This window comes from Scomber scombrus, chromosome 1 (assembly GCF_963691925.1).
Source record: "Scomber scombrus chromosome 1, fScoSco1.1, whole genome shotgun sequence".
NCBI lineage: Eukaryota > Metazoa > Chordata > Actinopteri > Scombriformes > Scombridae > Scomber > Scomber scombrus.
Window position 1 is genome coordinate 38,609,958 of NC_084970.1, and position 27,500 is coordinate 38,637,457.

The window sequence follows — 27,500 nt, forward strand, 5'->3', positions numbered from 1 at the left end:
GTTATAATATGTTACAGTTGCAGAGGAGTGCAGTAGATTATTAAGTAAAGTCCAGATTCATGTGTGGTCTAAGTATGCCCCCTAGTGGATATCATTTATAGTGATCCTGGATACCTGATATGGAAAAGGTGCCTCAGTTCTCAGTTTTCTAGTTCAACTTTCTTGACTGTATTATTATTTTGTTTTTAGACCACACTCAACAAATGACTAATGGAGATCAAGGTTGCAAATCAAACTTCTACTGTCTCTTTCATCCTTGACCAGATGCCCATGGTGGTTGTGATTCTGCATTAAAGAATTTCGCTGTTTCAAACCTTTGGAACAGTGGGCTTCCACAGCTGGACAGATGTTATTAGATTGAAACATGAATAGAGCTGCATGCTGCTCATTGGATCCTGACAGTAACAACAGCAGAGTCAACTGAGACTAATCAATGAATCATGTAGAAGGAAAAATAACTGAGTGTTTGAGTCTGAGACAGATCTGCTTCACAGTGCAGAGTGTGTGTGATGTTTGATTTCAGCAGCTGATCTTCAGTCAGCAGAGTTTCTGTCCACAGGAGAGACTCTCCCTCCTACAGAGAACACAGAGAGACTCTCCCTCCTACAGAGGACACAGAGAGACTCTCCCTCCTACAGAGAACACAGAGAGACTCTCCCTCCTACAGAGGACACAGAGAGACTCTCCCTCCTACAGAGGACACAGAGAGACTCTCCCTCCTACAGAGGACACAGAGACATTGAACCAGACCAGAGCCCAAACCCAGCATACAGAGGTTCAGTGAATGTGGTGTTGAAGGTGTGGAGGTGGATCAGTGTATCATAGGAGACTCTGTAGAAGGACAGAGTGCCAGCAGGACAGTCCACATACACTGCTACTCTGTTAGAGACAGAGGAGGAGGAGAAAAAGAAGGAGGAGGAGGAGATGGGTGTTTTTGTGTTATTATGCCAGACAGAGGAACGCCCACCATCAGAGCACTCCAGAATCCAGGACTGATCATTCATTCCAAACCAACAGTCATCACTGTCTCCTTTCCTTCTGATTATTCTGTAACTCACTGATATATAAACTCTTCCTCTCCACTCGACCTCCCAGTAACAGCGACCAGTCAGAACATTTCTACACAGCAGCTGAGGACAGGAGTCAAATCTTTCTGGATGATCAGGATATGACTGATCCTCCTCCTCATCTGTCACCTTTCTGTCGTTATCAGACAGTTTGAGGTTCTTGTTCATTGTGTTTGGATCCAGTTCCAGTTCACAGGCATCTGATGGAGAGAACGAGACACAATACAGCTGCAGTTTATCATCTTTTTTCACTTCTTTTACATATTTCATCCAGTTTTTCTCAAAGTTCTCATGAATCAAACTGAAAACACACTCACACTTCCTCAGACCAGGTTTCAGTCTCTGCAGTCCACCATGGTCCATCCTGGAGGAAGACAAAGACACAATCAGCTTCATACACCTTCACTCATATCCACCATTAAACATGAACCAGAGTCCCTCAGTGTCTGTCCATCTTTTCATACCTGAGAGTGTCCACCTGTCTGTCCATACCTGAGAGTGTCCATCTGTCCATACCTGAGAGTGTCCACCTGTCTGTCCATACCTGAGAGTGTCCACCTGTCTGTCCATACCTGAGAGTGTCCAGTCTCCAGTGTGGATCCTCCAGTCCAGCAGACAGCTTCTTTCCTGAGTCTCCTGGATGATTGTAGCTCAGGTCCAGCTCTCTCAGATGGGAGGGGTTGGAGCTCAGAGCTGAAGCCAGAGAAGCACAGCCTTCTTCTGTGATCAGACATCCTGACAGACTGAACACACACAACAGTTCATCTATTGAGCAGATCTATTATTAAGTCTATTAAGTCTATTTTAAGTCTTTCTGTTCCAATACTTTTGCTCACCTAAAAATGTGGTGTTCCGTTACAAATAATGCTATCTTCTAAGTTGTGTATCAGATCTAGGTGTAAATACCTGGATATAAAAGCTGAGATGTTGATCTCTTGTCTCATATTCATCTTTTGATGTCAAACCCAAATGTTTTCAGTCTACAGCAAAAATAAAGGAATTGGCCTCACTGTTCCAATACTTTTGGAGGGGACTGTATGAGCCTTGTAAGGTGTCCTTGAGTGCTTTGAAAGGCGCCTTTAAATAAAATGCATTATTATTATTATTATTATTATTCCACAATCATCCACAATCACAAGGTGCTGTAGAACATGCCAATGGAGCGCAATTGAGCAAAACTAACTAAGATCAGAGCAGACAGTCAGTACAAGGTCAATTGGGTGGACGCATTGCCACTAGTGCTCATGTTCATGCAAACACAAGCTAATAGATTAAAACACTTAACACTGCATGAAATTATGACAGGGAGACTGATGCCGGTCCCCTATCTAAGTCCCTATGATAGACCACATCTTGAGCAGTGTGAAAGAGAACTAACAAACTATCTTCGACATCTAACGCAAATACATAAAGTCATATTCCAACAGGTGAAAGGAGCAACTGAGGACAGAGACGAAGACATCCAAGCCGCACAGCAGAAAATCTAACCAGGGGACTGGGTCTACGTAACGGTGTTCAAACAAAAGTGGGATGAACCCCAACGAGAAGGTCCCTTTAAAGTCGTGTTGTTACATGCTAACAAGTCAAATATCTGTGCTGGGTCCAGCACCACCTAATGCCACCAACAGCATTAATAACGCTAGAAGGAGAAGAAGTCTAAACAGACCATGGAATACAGATGACAAAATGAACATAGCATGGAATCAGGAACCCATTGGGTTGACCACTTAGCAATAAGTGAAAGTTGGATCAAATCAGGTCAAGCTTGATACCGTTAGTAGGACCAGTAATTAATGCACAGTACATTGCACGTAATAGTAGATGGATAAATTACTTGTGGTATAACCAAGAGTGATTTATGAATTGGACAGTGAAAGTCATTCATAGAATCAATGAACAATTGTACGCCACCTCCCAAATGACACTGCAAAACAGATTTGTGATCGATAGACTAATGGCTGAAATACAGGAGGTTTGCAGCTATTTCAGGAACGAATGTTGCAGGAGAAAAAGCAGTCTCTCAGCATTATTGAAGCAAATGGAAGCAATGAGGGATGAACACATGAGAAATTCTAATTGGAATACCCGACCAAAAGTGTTGGATACAATTTGGGAATGACTAAGCAAATTGTCATGGACCCACATTTTTCAAATAATAGGAACGATACTGGGCCGACTCCTTCTGACAGCAGCCATAGTCATGTGCTGTGTGCTGCCAATGATGAATCTAATGATAAGTAAAGTGACCAAAGTGATAACGGGACAATTTCCTGTTCAGGTGAATGGCACAGCAGAGCTAATAATACCCCGATCAGGACACCATATCACAGTTACAGTGCACCCTTCACTTTCCCCACATCTTGTTATGTTACAGCTTTATTTCCAAAACGGATTAAATTCCTTTTATTCTCTTCAATATACACACAATACCTCATAATGACAAAGCGAAAACGTTTTTTATACATTTTTGCAAATTTATGAAAAATAAAAAACATATATCGCATGTACATAAGTTAGCTGCAACGTCCTGCTATTGTTAGCATTAGCATTCTTACAGCATAGCAACAACTGCCATTTTTAGCATATTGCTCCGTAAACAACCTTAAACCGGTTCCAAACTCTACTCTGGACTCATGAAAATTAACATCCTTGACATTTAAAATTGTGTTAATAATTGTTTTTGAGTAGTGTAAATCCTGACTCACATGTTGGCTTGAAAAAAGTTTTACTTAATTTATACTTCATATTACATCATTTCAGCTCAGACAGTAAACAAGACCTTTTTGGTATCAAACATTCTTTAAGTAAACTATAAACTGGGTGAAGCTAAAAATGTTACTTTAAAACTGACCTGAGAGTTTCCAGTCCGCAGAGTGGACTCTCCAGTCCAGCAGAAAGCTGCTTCACTCCTGAATCCTGCAGGTTATTGTTACTCAGGTCCAGATCTCTCAGACTAGAGGACTGGGAGCTGAGAACTGAGGACAGAGCTGCACAGCTTCTCTCTGAGAGGTTACAGTCACTCAACTTGGAGAAGAATCAGCAGAACAAAATAATTGCAAACATTACTTTTTCTTCATTGAGCAAAGATGAAACTACATTAATCTGGATAGTTCTGTGTGCACCTACAGAGCTTTGTTGGAGGCTTTGACCACTGGCAGCAGCCTCAGAAGAGCCTCCTCTGAAGCAGAGTATTTCTTCAGGTCAAACACGTCCAGATCTTCTTCTGATGACAGTAAGATGAAGCCCAGAGCTGACCACTGAGCAGTAGACAGTTTATCTGTGGAGAGACTTCCTGATCCCAGGTACTGTTGGATCTCCTCCACTAGAGAACGATCATTCAGTTCATTCAGACAGTGGAACAGATTGATGCTTCTCTCTGCAGACACATTCTCACTGATCTTCTTCTTGATGTACTCGACTGTTTTCTGATTGATCTTTGAGATACTTCCTGTCTGTATCAGCAGACCTCGTAGGAGAGTCTGATTGGTCTGCAGTGAAAGACCCAGGAGGAAGCGGAGGAACAAGTCCAATTGTCCATTTGGACTCTTTAAGGCCTCGTCCAAAACACTCTGGTAGAAATGTTTTGTTTTGCCTCTGAAGACTTCAGACAACATGGATGTTGTTTGTTGTTCTTCCAGCAGATTGACTCCAGACTTGATGAATGTCAGATGGACATGAAGAGCAGCCAGAAACTCCTGAAGGCTCAGATGGACGAAGCAGAACACCTTGTCCTGGTACTGCCCTCTCTCCTCTTTAAAGACCTGTGTGAACACTCCTGAGTACACTGAGGCTGCTCTGATATAGATGCCACACTCTGTCAGGTCTGATTCATAGAAGATCAGGTTGCCTTTCTGCAGCTGCTCAAAAGCCAGTTTTCCCAGAGACTCAATCATCTTCCTGCTCTCTGGACTCCAGTGTGGATCTGTCTCAGCTCCTCCATCATACTTGATGTTCTTCAGTTTGGACTGAACCACCAGGAAGTGGATGTACATCTCAGTCAGGGTCTTGGGCAGCTCTCCTCTCTCTCTGCTTTTCAACACATCCTCCAGAACTGTAGCAGTGATCCAGCAGAAGACTGGGATGTGGCACATGATGTGGAGGCTTCGTGATGTCTTGATGTGAGAGATGATGGTGCTGGCCTGCTCCTCATCTCTGAATCTCCTCCTGAAGTACTCCTCCTTCTGTGGGTCAGTGAACCCTCTGACCTCTGTCACCATGCCGACACACTCAGGAGGGATCTGATTGGCTGCTGCAGGTCGTGTGGTTATCCAGAGGCGAGCAGAGGGAAGCAGTTTCCCCCTGATGAGGTTTGTCAGCAGCACATCCACTGAGGTGGACTCTGTAACATCAGTCAGGATCTCAGTGTTGTGGAAGTCCAGAGGAAGTCGACACTCATCCAGACCGTCAAAGATGAACACAACCTGGAACTCTTCAAACCTACAGATTCCTGCTTCTTTGGTTTCAGTAAAGAAGTGATGAACAAGTTCCACCAAGCTGTACTTTTTCTCTTTCAGCACATTCAGCTCTCTGAAAGTGAATGGAAATGTGAAGTGTATGTCCTGGTTGGCTTTGTCTTCAGCCCAGTCCAGAGTGAACTTCTGTGTTAAGACTGTTTTCCCAATGCCAGCCACTCCCTTTGTCATCACTGTTCTGATTGGTTTATCTCTTCCAGGTGAGGCTTTAAAGATGTCTTCTTGTCTGATTGTTGTTTCTGGTCTGTCTGGTTTCCTGGATGCTGTTTCAATCTGTCTGATCTCATGTTCATCATTGACCTCTGCAGTCCCTCCCTCTGTGATGTAGAGCGGTGTGTAGATCTGATTCAGAAGGGTTGGGTTTCCTGCTTTAGCGATCCCCTCAAACACACACTGGAACTTCTTCTCCAGGTTAGACTTGAGTTTATGTCGACACTTTGCAGCAGGAGTTCCTGAATGAACAAACAACAAATGAAATCAGTGAGTGGATCCTACAGAAAGTCTAGAAATCTGAACATGTAAGTGTATCTGTGTAGTTTTTCCTCCTCCATCAGTTTTATTCAGCTCATCAGTGGAGGACAAACAGCCTCTGATCTGATGCAGATGTGTGCAGCATATTTACAGCAGAGTTTGAAATATAAACCTCTCCCATGTTGCCTCCATTTCCTCTCCATCATGTTAAATCTGTTAAAATCCTCTTACTGCTCTGCAGACGCTCAGCCAGCTCCTCCTGCTTCATTCTCCTCAGGAAGTGCAGTGTGATCTTCAGAAATGCCTCTCTGCTGCTCCTCCTCTGCTCTTCCTCCTCACAGTCCAACACCTCCTCATCCTCACTCTGACTCTCTAAGCATTCTGGGTAATCCAGGCTCAGACCCCTCTGGACTCTCTTCAGCTCGTTCTTCACAAAAGTGACGATGTTCTCCTCCAGCAGCTGGAACAGAAAGATAAAGTGAACATTTCATTTAAACTGGTAGAACACAACATGTGATTCATGTGTCAATCTGAAGGCCTGCTGGTCTAAACAGAGCAGCATGGACACTGTTAGGACCTGAATGTTACTTTAGTATTTCATCTGTGGTTGATGGAGTTAATAGTAAAATTAGTGTTTGTACATGTACACACCATAAATATGGAGTCCAGCTGTGTTTGATGTTGCTGTGCAGACTGATCACTGGGAACCTCTGAGCTCTGCTGCTGAACTCTGTGGACAAAACATCACATTTAAGGACATTTAATGACTCAAATCTGCACTCAGCTTATTAAAGATGTTCTGTCATGATGACTAAATGAACTCCTGTAAATGCTGCTCTGATTACTGGATGTTAAATTCTTACCTTCCATCAGCAGGTTGTCCATCTTTAAACTCAATAAGAGAGGAGGGAGAGGAGGAAGAGGAGGAAGAGGATGGAGAGGAGGGAGAGGAGGAAGAGGAGGAAGAGGAGGGAGAGGAGGAAGAGGAGGGAGAGGAGGGAGAGGAGGAAGAGGAGGAAGAGGAGGAAGAGGAGGGAGAGGAGGAAGAGGAGGAAGAGGAGACCTTGGTCTGAACCTCCAGAGTGGTCCTGCCTTCTTTCTTTTCTTCCACTGCACAGTTCCAGCACGACTCACCTCGGTACGGTACCAGGAACTTTTTCCATTACAAAAAAGTACCTACTCAACGTGGGCGGGGTTGTCATAGCAACGGCTCCGCAAAACTACCGTGACTTCGTTTTATACGCAACACAAAACACAAACAATGGAGGACATTGAGGCAGTGGTGTTGCTGCTGTATGAGGCTTTCTGTCTCACACAAAGCAAGAAAATTGAGCCGTATAGCTGTAACTATGGTAACGCTGTAACTATGGTAACGCCGTATAGCTGTAACTATGGTAACGCTGCTGCCGGTATTTAAAAATGCCGGGTTTGATTCTTGTGTGGGACGGCTCATGACTCTTCCAGAGACAACTACCAATCAGCAGCCAGCAGTGTGTCGACGTCACATTTTAGTACCGGCTTGGCTCGCTTGGAACCAGAGCAGGTACTAAAAAAGGACCAGGTACCAGGTACCAGGTACTATCCCTGGTGGAAACACAAAAAGAACCGAGGCGAGTCGAGTCGTGCTGGACCTGTGTAGTGAAATGGCGCCATTTGTTTTCTCCCTCCTGACCAGCCTGGAGGGACATTTGGGAGCTGTCCCTTGAGGGGCGACTGTCATGATTCCTGCTTAAGCTCTGTTTGTGTTGTCCTGTCTGTTTCTGTCCCTGCCTTCAGATTCAAACCCACCTGCTCACCTGCTGCCACTGTGTAATTCCCTCATCAGCTCCTCACTACATATACTGCTCTCACTCATTTTCTTTCATTCTAGACACTAGATTGTGATGCTGTTCCTGTCTGTTCCTGTTCCTCTTGTTACCTGTTCCTGCTGGTTTCAACCTTATTTGAACTGCTTTCCCTTTATGGTCTGTTAGCCTGTCTGTTGGTTTCTGAGCATTAAAGCTGTTTCCATTGAACCTGTCTGTGGTGTTTGTGCCTGGTTCACCTGCTCCGCCCCACATAACACAGGAGGTTTATTCAGCCCAAACAGCCAACCAACCATTTTTAAATTCTTACCTTCCATCAGCAGGTTGTCCATCTTTAAACTTAATAGGAAGCCTCATAGACGCATCACTCTTCATGGACACACAGCTGGGTTCAGGAGAGTCTGCTCTCTGCTGCTGCATCCTGATACAAACAAACAACAAATCAAAGAGTTTAAAAAGATGAATGTTGAGCAGACTGTCAGCAGCTGAAGTTTTAGAAGCAGAATGAAAATCAGTAAGAAGACAGTGGATGAGAAACGTTCTCCTGTTCATCAAAATGTCATCTGATGAAAGATGCTGTCTCATCTTAGTTGATTAGTTGACTAATCAGTGGTTGAGCTCTTTGTTAACTCACAAAGTTAGTAGTTCATTCTGAGTTATTGTGACTTATTATTCAGTAGTTGAGTGTCAGATGTGACAGTGAGTGTGAATAATGATGGTGGAGTGATGTGAGTGGAGAACAGTGATGGACAGTTAGAGATCCTCATCTCACCTCTGAGCTTTGGTCTGGCTGTCATGTTCCCCACACAGAGAGCTTTTAGAGGGAGGGACTCCCTCCTCTCTGTCCTCACACTGATCCATAGCAGAGAAACAGCTGCTGGGAGAGCTGCACTCACTCACTACAACAAGGTTTCATCACAGGACACATTAGTTCTCATTCGTCTCTCTAACATGTCACAAATACTGTAGAAAACAGTGAAGCAGCAGCTCTTCCCATCAGACACACTGAGCAGGTCCATCTGAGGACTCTGCAGCCTCTGGGACAGTTCACAACATGGACTGTAAAAGAGCTTTCAGTCAAAACAAGTCTGTCTCAGTGTTGAAAGAGGGTGTCTATGCCAAAAAAAATCTTTAAAAAAAAAAAAAAATGCACCACTGACAAGTTCATTCAAGCTGCCTGTATGTTTACACTGATGATAAGATCTCTGATTACAATCAAAAACAAGGAAATCATTCTCAAACTGCTCTCCTTTAACTCATAAAGAAACAAATCATCAAGAATCAAAATCTTCTGTAAAAGCTGAAGGATTAAATAAATCTAGTGAAACAGACAATCATCATCAGAAACATTTCTACTGTCCAGTCAAACAGTGATTCAACACAATGTGATCAAACTGATGGTTCATCAGACATTTACAGATTTCTCTGGTAGGATTCTCACCTGCTGAAGTCACTTCAGGTCAACTTACAGACACTTTCCACCTTCATGTGTAGAGAAACATCAGGAGAGAAGAAGCTGCTCATTCTCCCTCGTCAGTCCTGCTGTCTGTGTGCATCTGATCTGAGGAAGCTGTCACATCCTCATAACTTCAGAGTCCACATCTAAACAACATCAGTGAAGTCAAAACCAGTCTAACCTGTAGCAGAAACCCAGTCAGTGTCAGATATCACATGATGTAGTTCTACTATCTGTCCACTAGATGGAGCCAACTGAACATCTATTGAGCTAAAGATCAGCTCAGCATCATCAGCTACTGTTAGTATCTCTGACCAACAACTTGGCTGTGATGCTTTTTATCCAAAACATTTAAAATTTCTGACTTTATTTTCATTTTTAAATTTGGACTAAATTCTTCCATCACAGGTGTCTTTTGTTTCGGTCTCAAACTACTGTATATATTTTTAATCATTTCTCTAATTCTGTGATCTATTTGATTTTTAGTATTTCATGCAAAGTTGAGGAGTTATTTATCTGCTAACTCCATCCATCTTCTTGCCGCTTTATCCAGGGTCGGGTCACGGGGACAGCAGCCTAAGCAGGAAGCCCAGACTTCCCTCTCCCCAGCCACTTCATCCAGCTCTTCCCGGGGGATCCCGAGGTCACTACCCAAAGCTCATGACCATAGGTGAGGGTAGGAACGAAGATCGACTGGTAAATCGAGAGCTTCACCTTTCAGCTCAGCTCCCTCTTCACCACGACGGATCTGTGCAGAGCCCGCATTACTGCAGACGCCGCACCGATCCGCCTCTCGATCTCCCGTTCCATCCTTCCCTCACTCGTGAACAAGATACCGAGGTACTTGAACTCCTCCACTTGGGGCAGGATCTCATCCCCGACCTGGAGAGTGCACTCCACCCTTTTCCGGCTGAGGACCATGGACTCGGATTTGGAGGTGCTGATTCTCATCCCGGCCTCTTCGCACTCGGCGGCGAACCGTTCCAGTGAGAGTTGGAGGTCACGGTCTGATGAAGCCAACAGGACCACATCATCTGCAAAAAGCAGTGACCCAATCCTGAGTTCACCAAACCGGACCCGCTCAACACCCTGGCTGCGCCTAGAAATCCTGTCCATAAAGATTATGAACAGGATCGGTGACAAAGGGCAGCCCTGGCGGAGTCCAACCCCCACTGGAAACAAGTCCAACTTACTACCAGCAATGCGGACCAAGCTCTGACACCGGTCGTACAGGGGACGGACGGCCCGTATCAGGGGGTCCGATAGCCCGTACTCCAGGAGAACCCCCCACAGGACTCCCCGAGGGACACGGTCGAATGCCTTCTCCAAGTCCACAAAACACATGTGGACTGGTTGGGCAAACTCCCATGCACTCTCAAGGATCCTGCAGAGGGTGTAGAGCTGGTCCACAGTTCCACGACGAGTTCTCCAGTACCCCCGAATAGACCTTACCAGGGAGGCTGAGGAGTGTGATCCCCCTATAGTTGGAACACACCCTCCGGTCCCCCTTCTTAAGAAGAGGGACCACCACCCCAGTCTGCCAATCCAGAGGCACTGGCCCCCGACTGCACTGCTAACTCCGATTCACTAAAGCCTTGTGAAAAAACTTCCTGCTCAGTTTCAGGGAACTCTGGAGGTTCTCAGGATGTAACACCAGTCTTCCTTGGTTGGATTGACACATTGGGTATTTGTAGACTGCCAGGTCATTCCCAGAATGATGTCGACTCCTTCCATTGGCAGTTCAGGGCAAACACCAACTTCAGTCTGCCCCTATACCAAATTACAAAAGCCACTGCTATGCGGATGATACTCAACTCTATCTGTCTTTCCTGCCTGACGACCCCACTGTCTCAACGCGGATCTCGGATTGTCTCGCTGACATATCCACATGGATGAAGGATTATCATCTTCAACTAAACCTGGCGAAAACGGACCTGCTGGTCTTCCCGGCCAAACAAGGTATTTATCACAACATTGATATGACATCGGACCATGTTGCCGCCGTCTCCCGGTCATGCCGCTTCGCCCTATTCAACATCCGAAAAGTCAGGCCGTACCAGACCCAATATGCCACTCAACTGCTGGTACAAACCTTGGTGATGTCCCGTCTCCACTACTGCAACCAGTGGCGGCTGGTCAATGCGGGGCACTGGGGCGCCGCCCCATCCAATAATCTAGAGGAAGTCTACTTAAACATATTAAATATAAATTAATTAGATAAAGCTAAATCATTATGAAATAAAAAGTATTTGCTTGTAAAATGCGCCTGTTAGTCTCTCAGCACCTGTCAGCATTCATTATAAATCCATTCCAAATTGTATTTTATTCATTTCTATATGTACTTCCTGTATGCGGGGCGCCGGCCTAATGGGAGTCAATGCAAGCCCTCAAACTTTTGACAAGCACATGACCTGAGGCTGCTCTCTCATTGGCCTGCGTCACGTTTCCCACAGGGTGCAGCTCAGTGCACCCCGGACACGCCCACTTTTATTGGCAGCGAATTGTTGTTGTTTCATGTTTTTTAATCTACTGTGATTGGACAGTTCCGGCTGTCATTCACGCCCTCCCGTCAGCTGCTGTCAACCAAACTCCTGCTGACGGTAGGTTCAGGAGATGACGTTAAAGTGGAGCCGCGGAAATTAAAGAAGATTATTTTGTTATTTCTCTACAAAAACATAATTTCACAAGACTTTCACTAGAAGAGAGAAAGAGGATAAAGCAGCAGCAGGTGATGGAGGAGCTGAGAGTTTCTCCTGCTGCTGTTATGATAAACAGAGCTGGCTAGCTGGATGCAGTGTGAGTTATTCCTTTTATTGCTTTATCTGTTTGCTGTTTCAAAGTGTCAGCACCGAAACGTTGTGGACAACGACAGGGGAACGAGACCTAAAACATCTCTCTGAAAAAAATCAAACAGAAAGCTGCAGCCATCAAGACAATAGCATGAAGCTAAGTTGTTTTTAGCAGACTTAGCATTGCTGAGCTCTTTCTGCAGCTGTTTCACCACATCTGGCCACATGTGGACCTCTGCTATGCCAAGCTCCAGAAGAGGAACATAGATTCAGTCAGTGGCTGCATCCAGCAGCTCCAACAGGACATATAAAAGATCAGGTAGTAGCTGCATTGCTGTTATTAATATTGTAAAGTGTTAAAAATACTTTATAAAAGACAAATAACTATGAAGTGTAAAAAACTAAAATGCATAAATGCAGGATAAGAAATGATGGAAGTAATTTTGACTATTACAGTTGATTTGGGTACATTTCATTATTATAATAAGTTAAATAAGTTATGCTTCATCACAGCAGTGTATAGTGCTTAATGCGCCATCTATTGTCATGTTTAGGTATTGCAACAACTAACAGATTACAGTGAAATCAGGACTGAAGACACAATAACTAAAATATAGGTGGTAGTGTCTCTTTTTAAGCATATTAACTTATTGGTAACTCTGCTTTAACTGCTGGTATCTTTAGGTGATGTGAGTGAATTTTATCATGTCTAATTATAATGTTGTATTCCTCTCTCTGTGGGTCAGAGATATCATACTGGGACAAACCAGGGGACATTATAGTGTGTTGTGTTATTTTTAGATTGGTTTTCCTTTCTTATTTTTCTTTTTTTGCTGCGGTATGAAGTGGTGCTACGGCTTGTTTGAAACAGCATCAAACTGCCCCCCCAAACATTTTTGTCACCAGCCGCCACTGACTGCAACGCTCTCTTAACAGGCTTGCCGGGCTGCGCGGTGAAGCCACTGCAGATGATGCAGAATGCGGCGGTGCGACTGGTGTTCAACCAGCCAAAGAGGGAACACGTCACTCTGCTTATCGAGCTCCACTGGTTACCTGTAGCTGCTCACATCAGGTTCAAGTCTCTTATGCTTGCCTACAGAGTGATTGTTGGGAACGCTCCCACCTACTTAAATGCTCTTGTAAGAGCACATGTTACCCCCCGGTCGCCTGGCTCTGCCGGCCGTACGACCAGAGCAGGGGCCTCCCTCTCTGTCTTTAAGAAGCACTTGAAGACCTTCTTCAGAGAGTACCTCCTCTCTTAACTTACAACTACTTAGCACTACTTAGCAGTATTTATTTATTGTTACACTAATGTCTCTGTTGTAATGTAGCTTGAATGTTATTCTCCCTTGTAAGTCGCTTTGGATAAAAGCGTCTGCTAAATGTAAATGTAAAGACTTTGCAGGCCCATCCCTCTGAATGTAATACATCTCCCTGTATCTGTACTTGGAGAAAAGGGAAATTGCTTCCCTCACAAAGGTGAGCAAAGCTCCTGAGTCCCCTCAGTATTTTGAGTAGAACTTTCTTATCCCTCCCAGTTAACATGGCAAACCCATCAGACATGAATGGAGCATAACCCAAGTCAATCTCAGATGATTCTATCTGATTAACCTGCATTTGAAATGGAGCCACCAGTTTTTCTCCATCTCCAGTTGGGAGTATGGGTAGTTGTAGCCAAACCAGCTGACTTCACATGGGATGCTTTAGTTCTCTCTTTTAACAAAGGACATTCCTTTTTCCAATGACCCTTTTGATGGCAATAATTACACACATTTGTGGTAAAATAATCTGCTTTCTGATATTTATCCTTGCTATATCGCTCACTAAAAATGCACTTGTGTGTTAACACATTCATCGGCAAACACTGCAGCCTCATTAGGACGTGACTGTGCTCATTAATATAGGCAGCGATATAATCAGGCACAGACTGTTTAAACTGTTCCAGAACAACTAAGTCACAGTTTATCAAATGTTCTCAAACCAGAACAAGAGCAGGAAGTAAATCCTATGCAAATTCCACGTGTTTGTTTACCAGTCTTTCGGCAGCCCCTGAAGTGTTAATGATAAGCTTAAGGTACTAACTCATAAACCTTAGAGACAGCTGCTTTTACAGTATTATAATCTTTACAGTCCTCAACAGATAGCACAGAATAGGCTTGTAACGTTAAAGTTCTTTCCTCATCAGGCCAAGATCTTGACTCAGCAAGACATTCACAAACAGAAAAAGGTTTCATAATGTTCATTAAACTTTGGCAACAACCTCAAATTACTGGCAACATCAATATGTGAACCGGGTTAGGATTAGAGTTAGGGTTTTCCCATTTAAAGCTGATGCAGATATATATATATTCGCCTTCCTTAATCAACCCCCAGTCACCACAATCATTTGTTACTTTTTGTATTTCATTTTTCAGTCTTCCCTCATTGGCCCATCTCTGATATATCTGAATCCAGTAGTTTTCTATCGTCATCTTGTAATTTGGGAAGAGTTATTCCATCCATAAACCTTGTCGCTCCATTATTATCACCGTCCTGCCCAGTTTGATATAACTCTTCATAAAATTGTTTGAATTCTGTGTTTATGGATGCTGATTCGTTGAGGCGTCTACCATCCTCTGTTAATATTGAATCTATAATTATAGATAAATCCGAGAAGGTCGCAGCTAAATAAGAGCATTCTTTACTGTGGACGTCATATCTTGTGATACCAGGAATAGTGTGTCTTATGAGCTTCTGGAAAAAAAGAAAAATTCCTCTGGTTGCCATGAAGAAGTGCTTAAAGTTGCTCTGTCTTCTGCATGTGATCTTGAGTTCTGAGCGTTTTAAGCAGGATAAATGCAGCTATCGTCTACACCCATCCTAACCCTGACCCTGACCCTTCTGACCCGCATGTACCTGAGATGCTGTGAGTGGGGATGATCATGCTGACTGTGGGTTTCCAGCAGGGTGCTCGGGGTTGGGGGGTCACGTGATGATGCCGATCAAGATGGCTGCCTGAATCTAAGGCTCTGGCACCACCAGGGTTAGGGTTAGGTGAGACACCAGAGGGATGGGCAACACCAAGAACATACCTGCCCCCCCCCTGCTCCTCCCAGCCAATCAGCTGCCAGTCTGCCCTCCTCTCAACTGTTCATCAACCTATTAGTTCAGTAAATATTTAGGTCTGCTTTTCAGTCCTTGTTGGATCCTTCATCAGCTCAGCTTCTCTTTGTTTCATGTTTCAGGAGTAAAAACCTTTTTCTGCTTCAGTGTTTGTGTCCTGCTGCTCTGCCTGACGATATGAACCACACATAATCAATAGTTTATATATAGTGTGTAATAAATAGCTTCTCCCTCCAGATGAACTGCTGTAGAAACAGCTGGGAGGTTTCTGGCAGCTTCACCTACTAACAAGGTGATGAAGGCTGCAAGTCCAACATGTTGGTCTGTCTATAATAAGTGTTACTGGAGCACTAAATATTAAACCTCATGAAAACAAACATCAAACAAACACCTGTATGATAAAGTTTACCTGTCGACTCCTGGATGAGTTTTATTTAAATAAGCTACAAGTTTGTCCTCTCACAGCTTCCTTACACATACAGTTCTGTATATTTACATTTATTCCTAATGCACACATATACACACACATACTAAAATACACACACACACACACACACACACACACACACACTGTAACACACACACTGTAACACACACACACACACACACACTGTAACACACACACACTTTGCAGATAAATACGTGGAAAGTTTCTCAGCTGGTTGGTTAATGATTCATTAATTATGAGACAGCAGTCAGATGTGTTTCCATAGAAAACATGTTTATATCTACCTACACACACACACACACACACACACACACACACACACACATATACACACACACACGCACGCACACACACACACACACACATACACACACACACATATATGTGACAGTTTTTCCTACGTGTTAAAACACTAACACAGTTTTTCCTACGTGTTAAAACACTAACACTGATTCTTTAAACACTGAATGAGTTGAACAAACATCTGACATGTGACACACTTACAAGATGCTGTGATGTGAAACCCACAAAGAAGAAGAAGAAGAAGAAGAAGAAGAAGAAGAAGAAGAAGAAGAAGAAGAAGAAGAAGAAGAAGAAGAAGAAGAAGATGAAGATTGAGCCAGTTTGGTTTTCCATACATTACACATGTGTTTATTACATGAATGTTCTTCGGTGCTTTGTGTGTTTTAATTCAGATTTTATTTTGTGTGACTGAATTGATGAAAAAACATTTTTAAAAGAGTTTAAAGAGTTTAATAAGAGGTGTGTAATGATTGGCTGTTTAGAGTTCAAACTTTCACTGAGTTTAAAAACAAAAGTTGAACAATGAAAACTTTCCATTAGTTTTTATATTCAAACAGTTTTCAAAGCTTCTTCACATTCAACAACATGTTTATTTTTCAGCCAATCAGAGAGCAGGAGGCCGTGGGAACGCCACCACTGCGTCGGCTCTGATAACCAGCTGGCGGCTGGGTGGGACCAACCGGCCGCTCTGATTGGCTGAGGCCCGGCAGGCTTCAGGTATAAAATGGCAGCTCGGTCCTTCAGCAGAATCATCGTCGCCATGGCTTTCCTCTGGATCATCTCCTGCCTCGCCTTCGTCAGCGCCGCCTACGGTGAGACACTCAGACCGGGTACCGCTTCAGACCGGGTACCGGTGCAGACCGGGTACCGGTTCGGACCGGGTACCGTTTCAAACTGGGTACTGTTTCGGACTGGGTACTGGTTCGGACTGGGTACCGGTTCAGACCGGGTACTGGTTCGGACTGGGTACTGTTTCGGACTGGGTACTGGTTCGGACTGGGTACCGGTTCGGACTGTGTACTGGTTCAGACCGGGTACTGGTTCGGACTGGGTACCGGTTCGGACCGGGTACTGAACCCAGCTGCTGCTCCACAAACTGCAGACTCAAACATTTTAAACTAACATGTTTCTGTTTGTCGAGTTTTAAACTTTTATCTTAGTTTTTTATTCTGGAAGCTTTTCAGTTCATATTTTCAGCTGATAAACGACATGAAGTGAAACAGCTGATGGTCTTTTAACTTCTGCCTCCTGTCGTCCTCTCAGGCTGCGGCACTCCCGCCATCGCCCCCCAGGTGAGCGGCTACGCCCGCATCGTTAACGGTGAGGAGGCCGTGCCCCACTCCTGGCCCTGGCAGGTGTCCCTGCAGGTGAGTCACTTATATACCTGTAGACATCATTATAGTACCTGAACACATCATTATATTACCTGTACACATCATTATAGTACCTGTACACATCATTATAGTACCTGAACACATCATTATAGTACTGTTATATACCTGAACACATCATTATATACCTGAACACATCATTATAGTACCTGAACACATCATTATATTACCTGAACACATCATTATAGTACCTGAACACATCATTATAGTACCTGAACACATCATTATAGTACCTGAACACATCATTATAGTACTGTTATATACCTGAACACATCATTATATACCTGAACACATCATTATAGTACCTGAACACATCATTATATTACCTGAACACATCATTATAGTACCTGAACACATCATTATAGTACCTGAACACATCATTATATACCTGAACACATCATCACAGTCCTCCTCTCTCTTGCTTTGTTCCTCTCAGCAATCCAGTGGCTTCCACTTCTGTGGAGGTTCTCTGATCAATGAGAACTGGGTTGTGACCGCTGCTCACTGTAACGTCAGGTCAGTACCGCACACCTGGACTGTGGTCCAGCTCAGAGTCAGAGCCTTAAAACTCCTCCTAAAATAGACCTGCAGGCTTACTGAGGTCCAGTTTCAATAACTAACAGATGCAGTGATCCTGAGAGGACGATGTCTCAGATTTACTAAGACCAGTGACAGAAGAGCAGAAGCATCACTATACTGGTGTTAATGTGGTGACAGTGTGTTTGAACATGTCTGTGTGATGATGTAACCTGAGCTCCGTCCTGCAGGACTTACCACCGCGTGGTGGCTGGAGAGCACAATAAGGGCTACGGCTCCAACGAGGACGTCCAGGTGCTGAAACCCGCCAAGGTGAGAACCATCTGTCAGCCAATCAGCTTTCACAGCACAGCATCCTCCCCCCACTAACCCTTCCCGTCTGCCCCCCCCCCCCCCCCCCCTCAGGTGTTCACCCACCCCGGCTGGAACCCTCGCACCATCAACAACGACATCTCCCTGATCAAGCTGGCCAGCCCCGCCCGCCTGGGAACCAACGTGTCTCCCGTCTGCCTCGCCGCATCTGCCGACGTCTTCTCCCCTGGCAGCACCTGCGTCACCTCTGGCTGGGGTCTGACCCGCTACAACGGTGAGGCTTCATCACGTTACATACATTACACATTTATATACCTGAACACATCATTATATACCTGAACACATCATTATAGTACCTGAACACATCATTATATACCTGAACACATCATTATATACCTGAACACATCATTATAGTACTGTTATATACCTGTACACATCATTATAGTACCTGAACACATCATTATATACCTGAACACATCATTATAGTACCTGAACACATCATTATAGTACCTGAACACATCATTATAGTACTGTTATATACCTGTACACATCATTATATACCTGTACACATCATTATATACCTGAACACATCATTATAGTACTGTTATATACCTGAACACATCATTATAGTACTGTTATATACCTGAACACATCATCATGTTGAGTGCAGTGTGTGACTGTTGTGTATTTTGTGTGTCCCACAGCTCCCAGTACTCCCAACAACCTGCAGCAGGCTGCCCTGCCCCTGCTGTCCAACACACAGTGTAAGACACACTGGGGCAGCAACATCTCCGACGTCATGATCTGTGCCGGAGGAGCCGGAGCTACTTCCTGCATGGTGAGGCCCCGCCCACCTGTTAACTGTTCATTGTTTATTGGGATCAGTTGTTACCAAGGCAACAGCCACTCTTCCTGCGGTCCCCGTTAGGAACATAGATGTGTACACATGCAGGTTTCTTGTTGGGGTCTGACCCTGTTTGTTGTTTCCAGGGCGACTCTGGTGGCCCTCTGGTCTGTGAGAAGGACGGAGCCTGGACTCTGGTGGGAATCGTCTCCTGGGGAAGCAGCCGTTGCTCCACCTCCACCCCCGCTGTCTACGCCCGCGTCACTGAGCTCCGTGGCTGGGTTGACCAGATCCTGGCCGCCAACTAAACGGTCCGAGGCTGTGCTGCCCCCCCCCCTCACTGAATGACAATAAAACCGTCTGAACATCACTGACTGTGTTTGTTGGAGTTTATTTCTATAAAAACAACATTGAACAGCTGATTAATGTAACAGTAGATATTATACATGAAATGCTAAAACTCATTTATTCAGTTTATTCACTAAACAACGTAAAGCTCTGCTACATAAACGCCTCATTAAAGACTTTTATTCAACACTTTATTTGAAAATAAGCTTTAACAAATAAAACAGTAAAACATGAGTGAAGGTTTTTTCAGGTTTCTGTCATCAGCGCTTTTTTAAATTCAAACAATGACAGATGAATATTATCATGTGAACAGAAAATATAAACACCTCTGCAGCTAGCATTAGCCTGAGCTAGCTAGCATTAGCCTGAGCTAGCTAGCATTAGCCTGAGCTATAGCTGACAGCAGAACAGGTAAAAACACCTGATGTCACAGTTTGCTGACGGATTTTTATTTGAGATTCAGTTTAAATCTACTGTTTCAAAGCTTTTTAAACACTCAGGTCAGATTACATTAGTGGCGTTTAGTCTTCAGTTATTGTGTAAACAGTGACAGAAACATGCCTCCATTGTTCCTGTAATGCATATTACCAGTGGTACCATCTACTGCATGATGTGCATTTGATCTGCTTGGAATTTGAATAAAGCTGCTTGAAACTGCTTGATATTGTAATTGTATTGCTTTTGTAAAATGCTGGTCGGTGACTCTGTAGAAAGCACAATCACATCTGATTTAATGTGATTAAGAAGTGAAATAATCATCCAGATAATCTGCTGTCACGTCTATTAGTTGATCTCAACGAGGGAAATCATAACACTCATGTCTTTGTGTGGACATCACTCCTGGAGCTGTTGGGCATGAGTTGTTCTCATAGACTGTAAATAAGAAATGGACGTAACATCCGTGACGTCACCCATTGGTTTGTGGACTGCTGCTCGGAGGCCAATAGTATCGGATCTGAGCAGCGCCATCTTGAACATTTCAGGTGCATGCTGGGAAAAATAAAAACAGGGATTCTACTTATATGGGCATCAGGAGGAGCATGAGGCGCCCTCCTGAACCTGTGAACCAATCAACCTGTCAATCACCACGTAGCCACGCCCTAATGCATACCCTGCTTTATCGTCACATATAAAATCAGGGAGGCCAAAATGTCCCAAATGAACATCATACTGCATTGAAGAAGGCTTTAAACTAGCGATTGAGACCATAAACACATTTTGAAAACGTTTACTGAGGTTAGAAATCAAGTGAGAAGTTGGTGAATTCTCCATTGACTTGTATAGAGACGGAAGTCCTTTTGACACCAAAACGGTCGCCCCCTGGTGGCCTTTTGATAGAATGCAGTTTTAAGTTACTTCCTGGTTGGCCTCATTTCAGAGGACCTGAACTCCCCACCTGGTTGTTCCCTTCTCCTTTCACCAAAGTTAGGCTATAAAAATAAATAAAAAGTGCCAAGTAATAATTGTATTTGATTTTTTTTCTCTACAGTTTATAGGCTGCTGTCTCTGTAATGAGTGAATAGCTTCAGGTTCAAGAACTGATGTGAATTTACTTCATGTAAAGTAGTTTGTTACAGAATCTTTATATTAATACCTGAATGTCCTAAAGTTTAAAGTGTAATAAAAACAGAAACAGGATTTTATGCCTATTTAAATTTTGCAGCCTCATCAATTACAGATAGTAACAACAACACTGCACATCCCTAATGTCTAAATACTATGTAACACAGCTGGAAATAATAGGTTAAAATAGACACTAATTTAGAAACTAATAAAGTTATATTTTAGGGCTGCAACTAAAGACTGTTTTGATGGACTAATGGGATCAGGGAGCTTGTAGCTTGTAAGTGAGAGCTCTGCACTGAACCCAGCAGTCTGCACAGAAAGCTTCTTCATCTAACAGTTTAACATCCAAACAAGGGCAAGATGTTGTGAAGACAGAACACTTGAATGGTGTCACAGCCCCAGCTGTGACCTCCTGAGTTTCCTTGTTTGTCTGTCTTGTCTCTTCCCCTGTTTGTGTGTGTTCCTTTGGCAGAGGCAGGGCTCAGTGGTGGAGGTTTGGCACACCTGAAATCAATCTCTCAATCAACAGCTGCAGCATAAAGACCTGGTTCACCCTTCCATCCCCTGCCAGATAGTTCCGCTACTCATGTGGTAACGCTGGGCCAAACCTCTAGTGTGTTTTTGCTTGGTGAAGATTATTGTTGTTGTAACCGCTCTCTCCTGTTCCCTCTACAGTTTTTGCCTTCCCCACCTGCTGGTGCCCTGCCTCTGTCCCCTGGATCCCTCTCCTCGTGCACTGCCTTCCCATCGTGGACCCTACCTCACCAACCTTCCCTGGAACCCTACCCCAGACCCAGTCACTGCCCCACTCACCCTGTCATTAAAACCCTGCTTTTTGAGTTACCTCCTGTGTGTTTGCTCGTCTCTGGTCTGCTCTGGGGTCCTATTATTTCTGGTTGTGACAAATGCGACTTTATGAATTACGCTCACTGACTTCATTGAATCCAGCTTTGCTTCATCAGCAGTTTCTTATCATCTAAAACCTGCAGTAATATTCAACAAACCTCTGACAGCAGTCATTGAATCAATCAATCAATCAATCAATCTTTATTTATAAAGCGCCAAATCACAACAAAGTTATCTCAAGGCACTTTACACATAGAGCAGGTCTAAACTGAACTCTTCAGGTTTTAATTTTAAAGAGACCCAACATTCCCACATGAGCAGCATTTAGCGACAATGGCAAGAAAAAACTCCCTTTTAACAGGAAGAAACCTCAGAACCAGAACCAGGCTCAAAGTGGGCGGCCATCTGCCTCGACCGGTTGGGGTAGAGGGGAGAGAGAGGAAGGATAGGAGAGAGAGAGAAGCACATTGAAAATAAACATTGAAGCTAGAAGGTCCGGGACTGGAATCTGTCATCCGGACGTCTACAGGCCCAGATTACCTGTGAGACGAGAAAGCACAGACAACTCCGGGGAAGAAGTTTAGGTTATTGATGCATTAATAGTACATGAATGTTAATGGATATAGATGGATGGATGGAGGGAGAGAGGAGGAGAGAGGAGCTCAGTGCATCATGGAGGTAGGAGTCCCCTGGCAGTCTAAGCCTATAGCAGCATAAACTAGGAGCTTGCTAACTATAAGCTTTGAAATTGAAATGTATTGTGTGAAAGTATTTTTTATATTCATACATTTGTGTTTGTGCCCTTGGTGCAAACTGGAGAGGGATATGCTAGGCTAGCTGCTAGGCTAGCTGCAGGACAAGAGGGCCACACTAGGCACCACAAAGATAACAGCAAACATTACAAAGGAGCTGATGATGATAAACCTGTTGAATGTTTGAGTCTCTGCCTCTAATAAATAAATGGTTGCAGCAAAACTTCCTGCAACTAAATACAGATCAGACAGAGATCATTGTTTCTGGAGCACAGAAAGAAAAGCAGAATATCATCTCCCACCTCACCTCCCCTGGTGTTATCCTGTTAACAGTCATATCAAATCAGTCATCTTGTCAGTTTACTATCATCTTAAGAATATTGCAAGAGTCAGAGACATGATGTCAAAAGAAGACCTAGAAAGGCTTACTTTACTTTACTTTTTAGTGTCATGGGATCAGTTTCCAGGGTTAAGGGCCCATTGCTCTGCTCAATGCTCTTATCTGAAACAGTATGGATTGCATTATTAAGGGCTGCTTGTTTCAGGTTTGACCACAATGTGTCAACCAGGCAGGGAGCTCTGGTCCTCTGAAATGAGGCCAACGAGGAAGAAACTTAAAACTGCATTCTATCAAAAGGCCACCAGGGGGCGACCGTTTTGGTGTCAAAAGGACTTCCGTCTCTATACAAGTCAATGGAGAATTCACCAACTTCTCACTTGATTTCTAACCTCAGTAAACGTTTTCAAAATGTGTTTATGGTCTCAATCGCTAGTTTAAAGCCTTCTTCAATGCAGTATGATGTTCATTTGGGACATTTTGGCCTCCCTGATTTTATATGTGACGATAAAGCAGGGTATGCATTAGGGCGTGGCTACGTGGTGATTGACAGGTTGATTGGTTCACAGGTTCAGGAGGGCGCCTCATGCTCCTCCTGATGCCCATATAAGTAGAATCCCTGTTTTTATTTTTCCCAGCATGCACCTGAAATGTTCAAGATGGTGCTGCTCAGATCTGATACTATTGGCCTCCGAGCAGCAGTCCACAAACCAATGGGTGACGTCACGGATGTTACGTCCATCTTATATACAGTCTATGGTCTAAACTGATGAGCAGATGATTCAATTTACATCGACCATCTACCTAAAACTAAAACATCTGAATATGTGTCTGACAATGAAAAATGAACCGTTTTATTCTTTGACAAACAGAACATTCCTAGTTTGGAGTACGGAGCGAGGGAAATTCAGACATCAATGTTTTGGACATTGAAATAAATTGTTTTATACACTGGTGAATTGAATGTGTTAAATGGTAAAATAAACCTGTTGTCCCCATATGAGGACATCATTGTTTTCAAAAGCTACTTCCTGTTCAAAGACAATGCTTAGTTATTGTACTTCCGTTCCACTAATCCCAAATATCTAGGAGAAATTAACCAAATGAAAGCTCGTGTCTCAGGAGGTTAAACTGAGACGTTCTTCATGTTTTGCAGCTTTCGCTTGGTCAGCTCCACCTGTCTGAGCTCCCACCGTCCTGATAACACGCCTCCCTCCCGTCCAATCACCTCCCTCCCTCCCGTCCAATCACCTCCCTCCCTCCCATCCAATCACCTTCCTCCTGTCCCGTCCAATCACCTCCCTCCCTCCTGTCCCGTCCAATCACCTCCCTCCCTCCCGTCCTATCACCTCCCTCCCTCCTGTCCAATCACCTCCCTCCCGTCCAATCAGGTGTCTGGGTGTGTGTATAAAGGTTGGAGTCTCTGATGGAGCTTTCATGTTCGAGCCATGGCCTTCCTCTGGATCCTCTCCTGCCTCGCCTTCGTCGGCGCTGCCTATGGTGAGTCAGCTGAGGGAGTGAAGCATGCTGGGTAGTCTGAGCTTAGACTTGATACTGGTTCAGCTGATAGACATTTGAAGTCATCAGTAAATATATTATAATATTAATTTTGTGACTCAGCTGCTGCTCCACAAACTGCAGACTCAAACATTTTAAACTAACATGTTTCTGTTTGTCGAGTTTTAAACTTTTATCTTAGTTTTTTATTCTGGAAGCTTTTCAGTTCATATTTTCAGCTGATAAACGACATGAAGTGAAACAGCTGATGGTCTTTTAACTTCTGCCTCCTGTCGTCCTCTCAGGCTGCGGCACTCCCGCCATCGCCCCCCAGGTGAGCGGCTACGCCCGCATCGTTAACGGTGAGGAGGCCGTGCCTCACTCCTGGCCCTGGCAGGTGTCCCTGCAGGTGAGTCACTTATATACCTGAACACAACATTATAGTACCTGAACACATCATTATAGTACCTGAACACATCATTATAGTACCTGTACACATCATTATAGTACCTGAACACATCATTATAGTACCTGAACACATCATTATAGTACCTGAACACATCATTATAGTACCTGAACACATCATTATATACCTGAACACATCATTATAGTACCTGAACACATCATTATATACCTGAACACATCATTATATTACCTGTACACATCATTATAGTACCTGAACACATCATTATAGTACCTGAACACATCATTATAGTACCTGAACACATCATTATAGTACCTGTACACATCATTATAGTACCTGAACACATCATTATAGTACCTGAACACATCATTATAGTACCTGTACACATCATTATAGTACCTGAACACATCATCATAGTACCTGAACACATCATTATAGTACCTGTACACATCATTATAGTACCTGAACACATCATCATAGTACCTGTACACATCATTATAGTACCTGTACACATCATTATAGTACCTGAACACATCATTATAGTACCTGTACACATCATTATAGTACCTGTACACATCATTACAGTACCTGAACACATCATTATAGTACCTGTACACATCATTATAGTACCTGAACACATCATTATAGTACCTGAACACATCATTATAGTACCTGAACACATCATTATAGTACTGTTATATACCTGAACACATCATTATAGTACCTGAACACATCATTATATACCTGAACACATCATCACAGTCCTCCTCTCTCTTGCTTTGTTCCTCTCAGCAATCCAGTGGCTTCCACTTCTGTGGAGGTTCTCTGATCAATGAGAACTGGGTTGTGACCGCTGCTCACTGTAACGTCAGGTCAGTACCGCACACCTGGACTGTGGTCCAGCTCAGAGTCAGAGCCTTAAAACTCCTCCTAAAATAGACCTGCAGGCTTACTGAGGTCCAGTTTCAATAACTAACAGATGCAGTGATCCTGAGAGGACGATGTCTCAGATTTACTAAGACCAGTGACAGAAGAGCAGAAGCATCACTATACTGGTGTTAATGTGGTGACAGTGTGTTTGAACATGTCTGTGTGATGATGTAACCTGAGCTCCGTCCTGCAGGACTTACCACCGCGTGGTGGCTGGAGAGCACAATAAGGGCTACGGCTCCAACGAGGACGTCCAGGTGCTGAAACCCGCCAAGGTGAGAACCATCTGTCAGCCAATCAGCTTTCACAGCACAGCATCCTCCCCCCACTAACCCTTCCCGTCTGCCCCCCCCCCCCCCCCTCAGGTGTTCACCCACCCCGGCTGGAACCCTCGCACCATCAACAACGACATCTCCCTGATCAAGCTGGCCAGCCCCGCCCGCCTGGGAACCAACGTGTCTCCCGTCTGCCTCGCCGCATCTGCCGACGTCTTCTCCCCTGGCAGCACCTGCGTCACCTCTGGCTGGGGTCTGACCCGCTACAACGGTGAGGCTTTATCACGTTACATACATTACACATTTATATACCTGAACACATCATTATAGTACCTGAACACATCATTATAGTACCTGAACACATCATTATAGTACCTGAACACATCATTATAGTACCTGAACACATCATTATAGTACCTGAACACATCATTATAGTACTGTTATATACCTGTACACATCATTATAGTACCTGAACACATCATTATAGTACTGTTATATACCTGAACACATCATTATAGTACCTGAACACATCATTATAGTACCTGAACACATCATTATAGTACCTGAACACATCATTATAGTACTGTTATATACCTGTACACATCATTATAGTACTGTTATATACCTGAACACATCATCATGTTGAGTGCAGTGTGTGACTGTTGTGTATTTTGTGTGTCCCACAGCTCCCAGTACTCCCAACAACCTGCAGCAGGCTGCCCTGCCCCTGCTGTCCAACACACAGTGTAAGACACACTGGGGCAGCAACATCTCCGACGTCATGATCTGTGCCGGAGGAGCCGGAGCTACTTCCTGCATGGTGAGGCCCCGCCCACCTGTTAACTGTTCATTGTTTATTGGGATCAGTTGTTACCAAGGCAACAGCCACTCTTCCTGCGGTCCCCGTTAGGAACATAGATGTGTACACATGCAGGTTTCTTGTTGGGGTCTGACCCTGTTTGTTGTTTCCAGGGCGACTCTGGTGGCCCTCTGGTCTGTGAGAAGGACGGAGCCTGGACTCTGGTGGGAATCGTCTCCTGGGGAAGCAGCCGTTGCTCCACCTCCACCCCCGCTGTCTACGCCCGCGTCACTGAGCTCCGTGGCTGGGTTGACCAGATCCTGGCCGCCAACTAAACGGTCCGAGGCTGTGCTGCCCCCCCCCCTCACTGAATGACAATAAAACCGTCTGAACATCACTGACTGTGTTTGTTGGAGTTTATTTCTATAAAAACAACATTGAACAGCTGATTAATGTAACAGTAGATATTATACATGAAATGCTAAAACTCATTTATTCAGTTTATTCACTAAACAACGTAAAGCTCTGCTACATAAACGCCTCATTAAAGACTTTTATTCAACACTTTATTTGAAAATAAGCTTTAACAAATAAAACAGTAAAACATGAGTGAAGGTTTTTTCAGGTTTCTGTCATCAGCGCTTTTTTAAATTCAAACAATGACAGATGAATATTATCATGTGAACAGAAAATATAAACACCTCTGCAGCTAGCATTAGCCTGAGCTAG

At 44.0% G+C, this 27,500-nt stretch overlaps 2 protein-coding genes across 2 annotated transcripts; both read left to right on the top strand.

Moving 5' to 3' along the window:
* The first annotated feature begins 16,673 nt into the window (after window positions 1–16,673).
* On the top strand, window positions 16,674–19,305 carry LOC133978862 (chymotrypsin B-like). The gene is made up of 7 exons (XM_062417205.1): window positions 16,674–16,725; window positions 17,177–17,280; window positions 17,741–17,820; window positions 18,072–18,153; window positions 18,247–18,427; window positions 18,858–18,991; window positions 19,144–19,305. The coding sequence occupies exons 1-7, from the start codon at window positions 16,674–16,676 to the stop codon at window positions 19,303–19,305; spliced, it is 795 nt and encodes a 264-aa protein (XP_062273189.1).
* Window positions 19,306–24,294: 4,989 nt separating this feature from the next.
* LOC133984079 (chymotrypsin B-like) lies at window positions 24,295–27,106 on the top strand. The gene is made up of 7 exons (XM_062423370.1): window positions 24,295–24,346; window positions 24,649–24,752; window positions 25,560–25,639; window positions 25,891–25,972; window positions 26,063–26,243; window positions 26,659–26,792; window positions 26,945–27,106. The coding sequence occupies exons 1-7, from the start codon at window positions 24,295–24,297 to the stop codon at window positions 27,104–27,106; spliced, it is 795 nt and encodes a 264-aa protein (XP_062279354.1).
* The last annotated feature ends 394 nt before the right edge of the window (window positions 27,107–27,500 follow it).

Coding starts and splice junctions, on each gene's coding strand:
- LOC133978862 (XM_062417205.1), top strand. CDS start 16,674: ATGGCTTTCCTCTGGATCATCTCCTGCCTCGCCTTCGTCAGCGCCGCC. Junction 16,726..17,176: donor CTTCGTCAGCGCCGCCTACG/GTGAGACACTCA, acceptor TCGTCCTCTCAG/GCTGCGGCACTCCCGCCATC. Junction 17,281..17,740: donor CCTGGCAGGTGTCCCTGCAG/GTGAGTCACTTA, acceptor TGTTCCTCTCAG/CAATCCAGTGGCTTCCACTT.
- LOC133984079 (XM_062423370.1), top strand. CDS start 24,295: ATGGCCTTCCTCTGGATCCTCTCCTGCCTCGCCTTCGTCGGCGCTGCC. Junction 24,347..24,648: donor CTTCGTCGGCGCTGCCTATG/GTGAGTCAGCTG, acceptor TCGTCCTCTCAG/GCTGCGGCACTCCCGCCATC. Junction 25,640..25,890: donor GCTGCTCACTGTAACGTCAG/GTCAGTACCGCA, acceptor TCCGTCCTGCAG/GACTTACCACCGCGTGGTGG.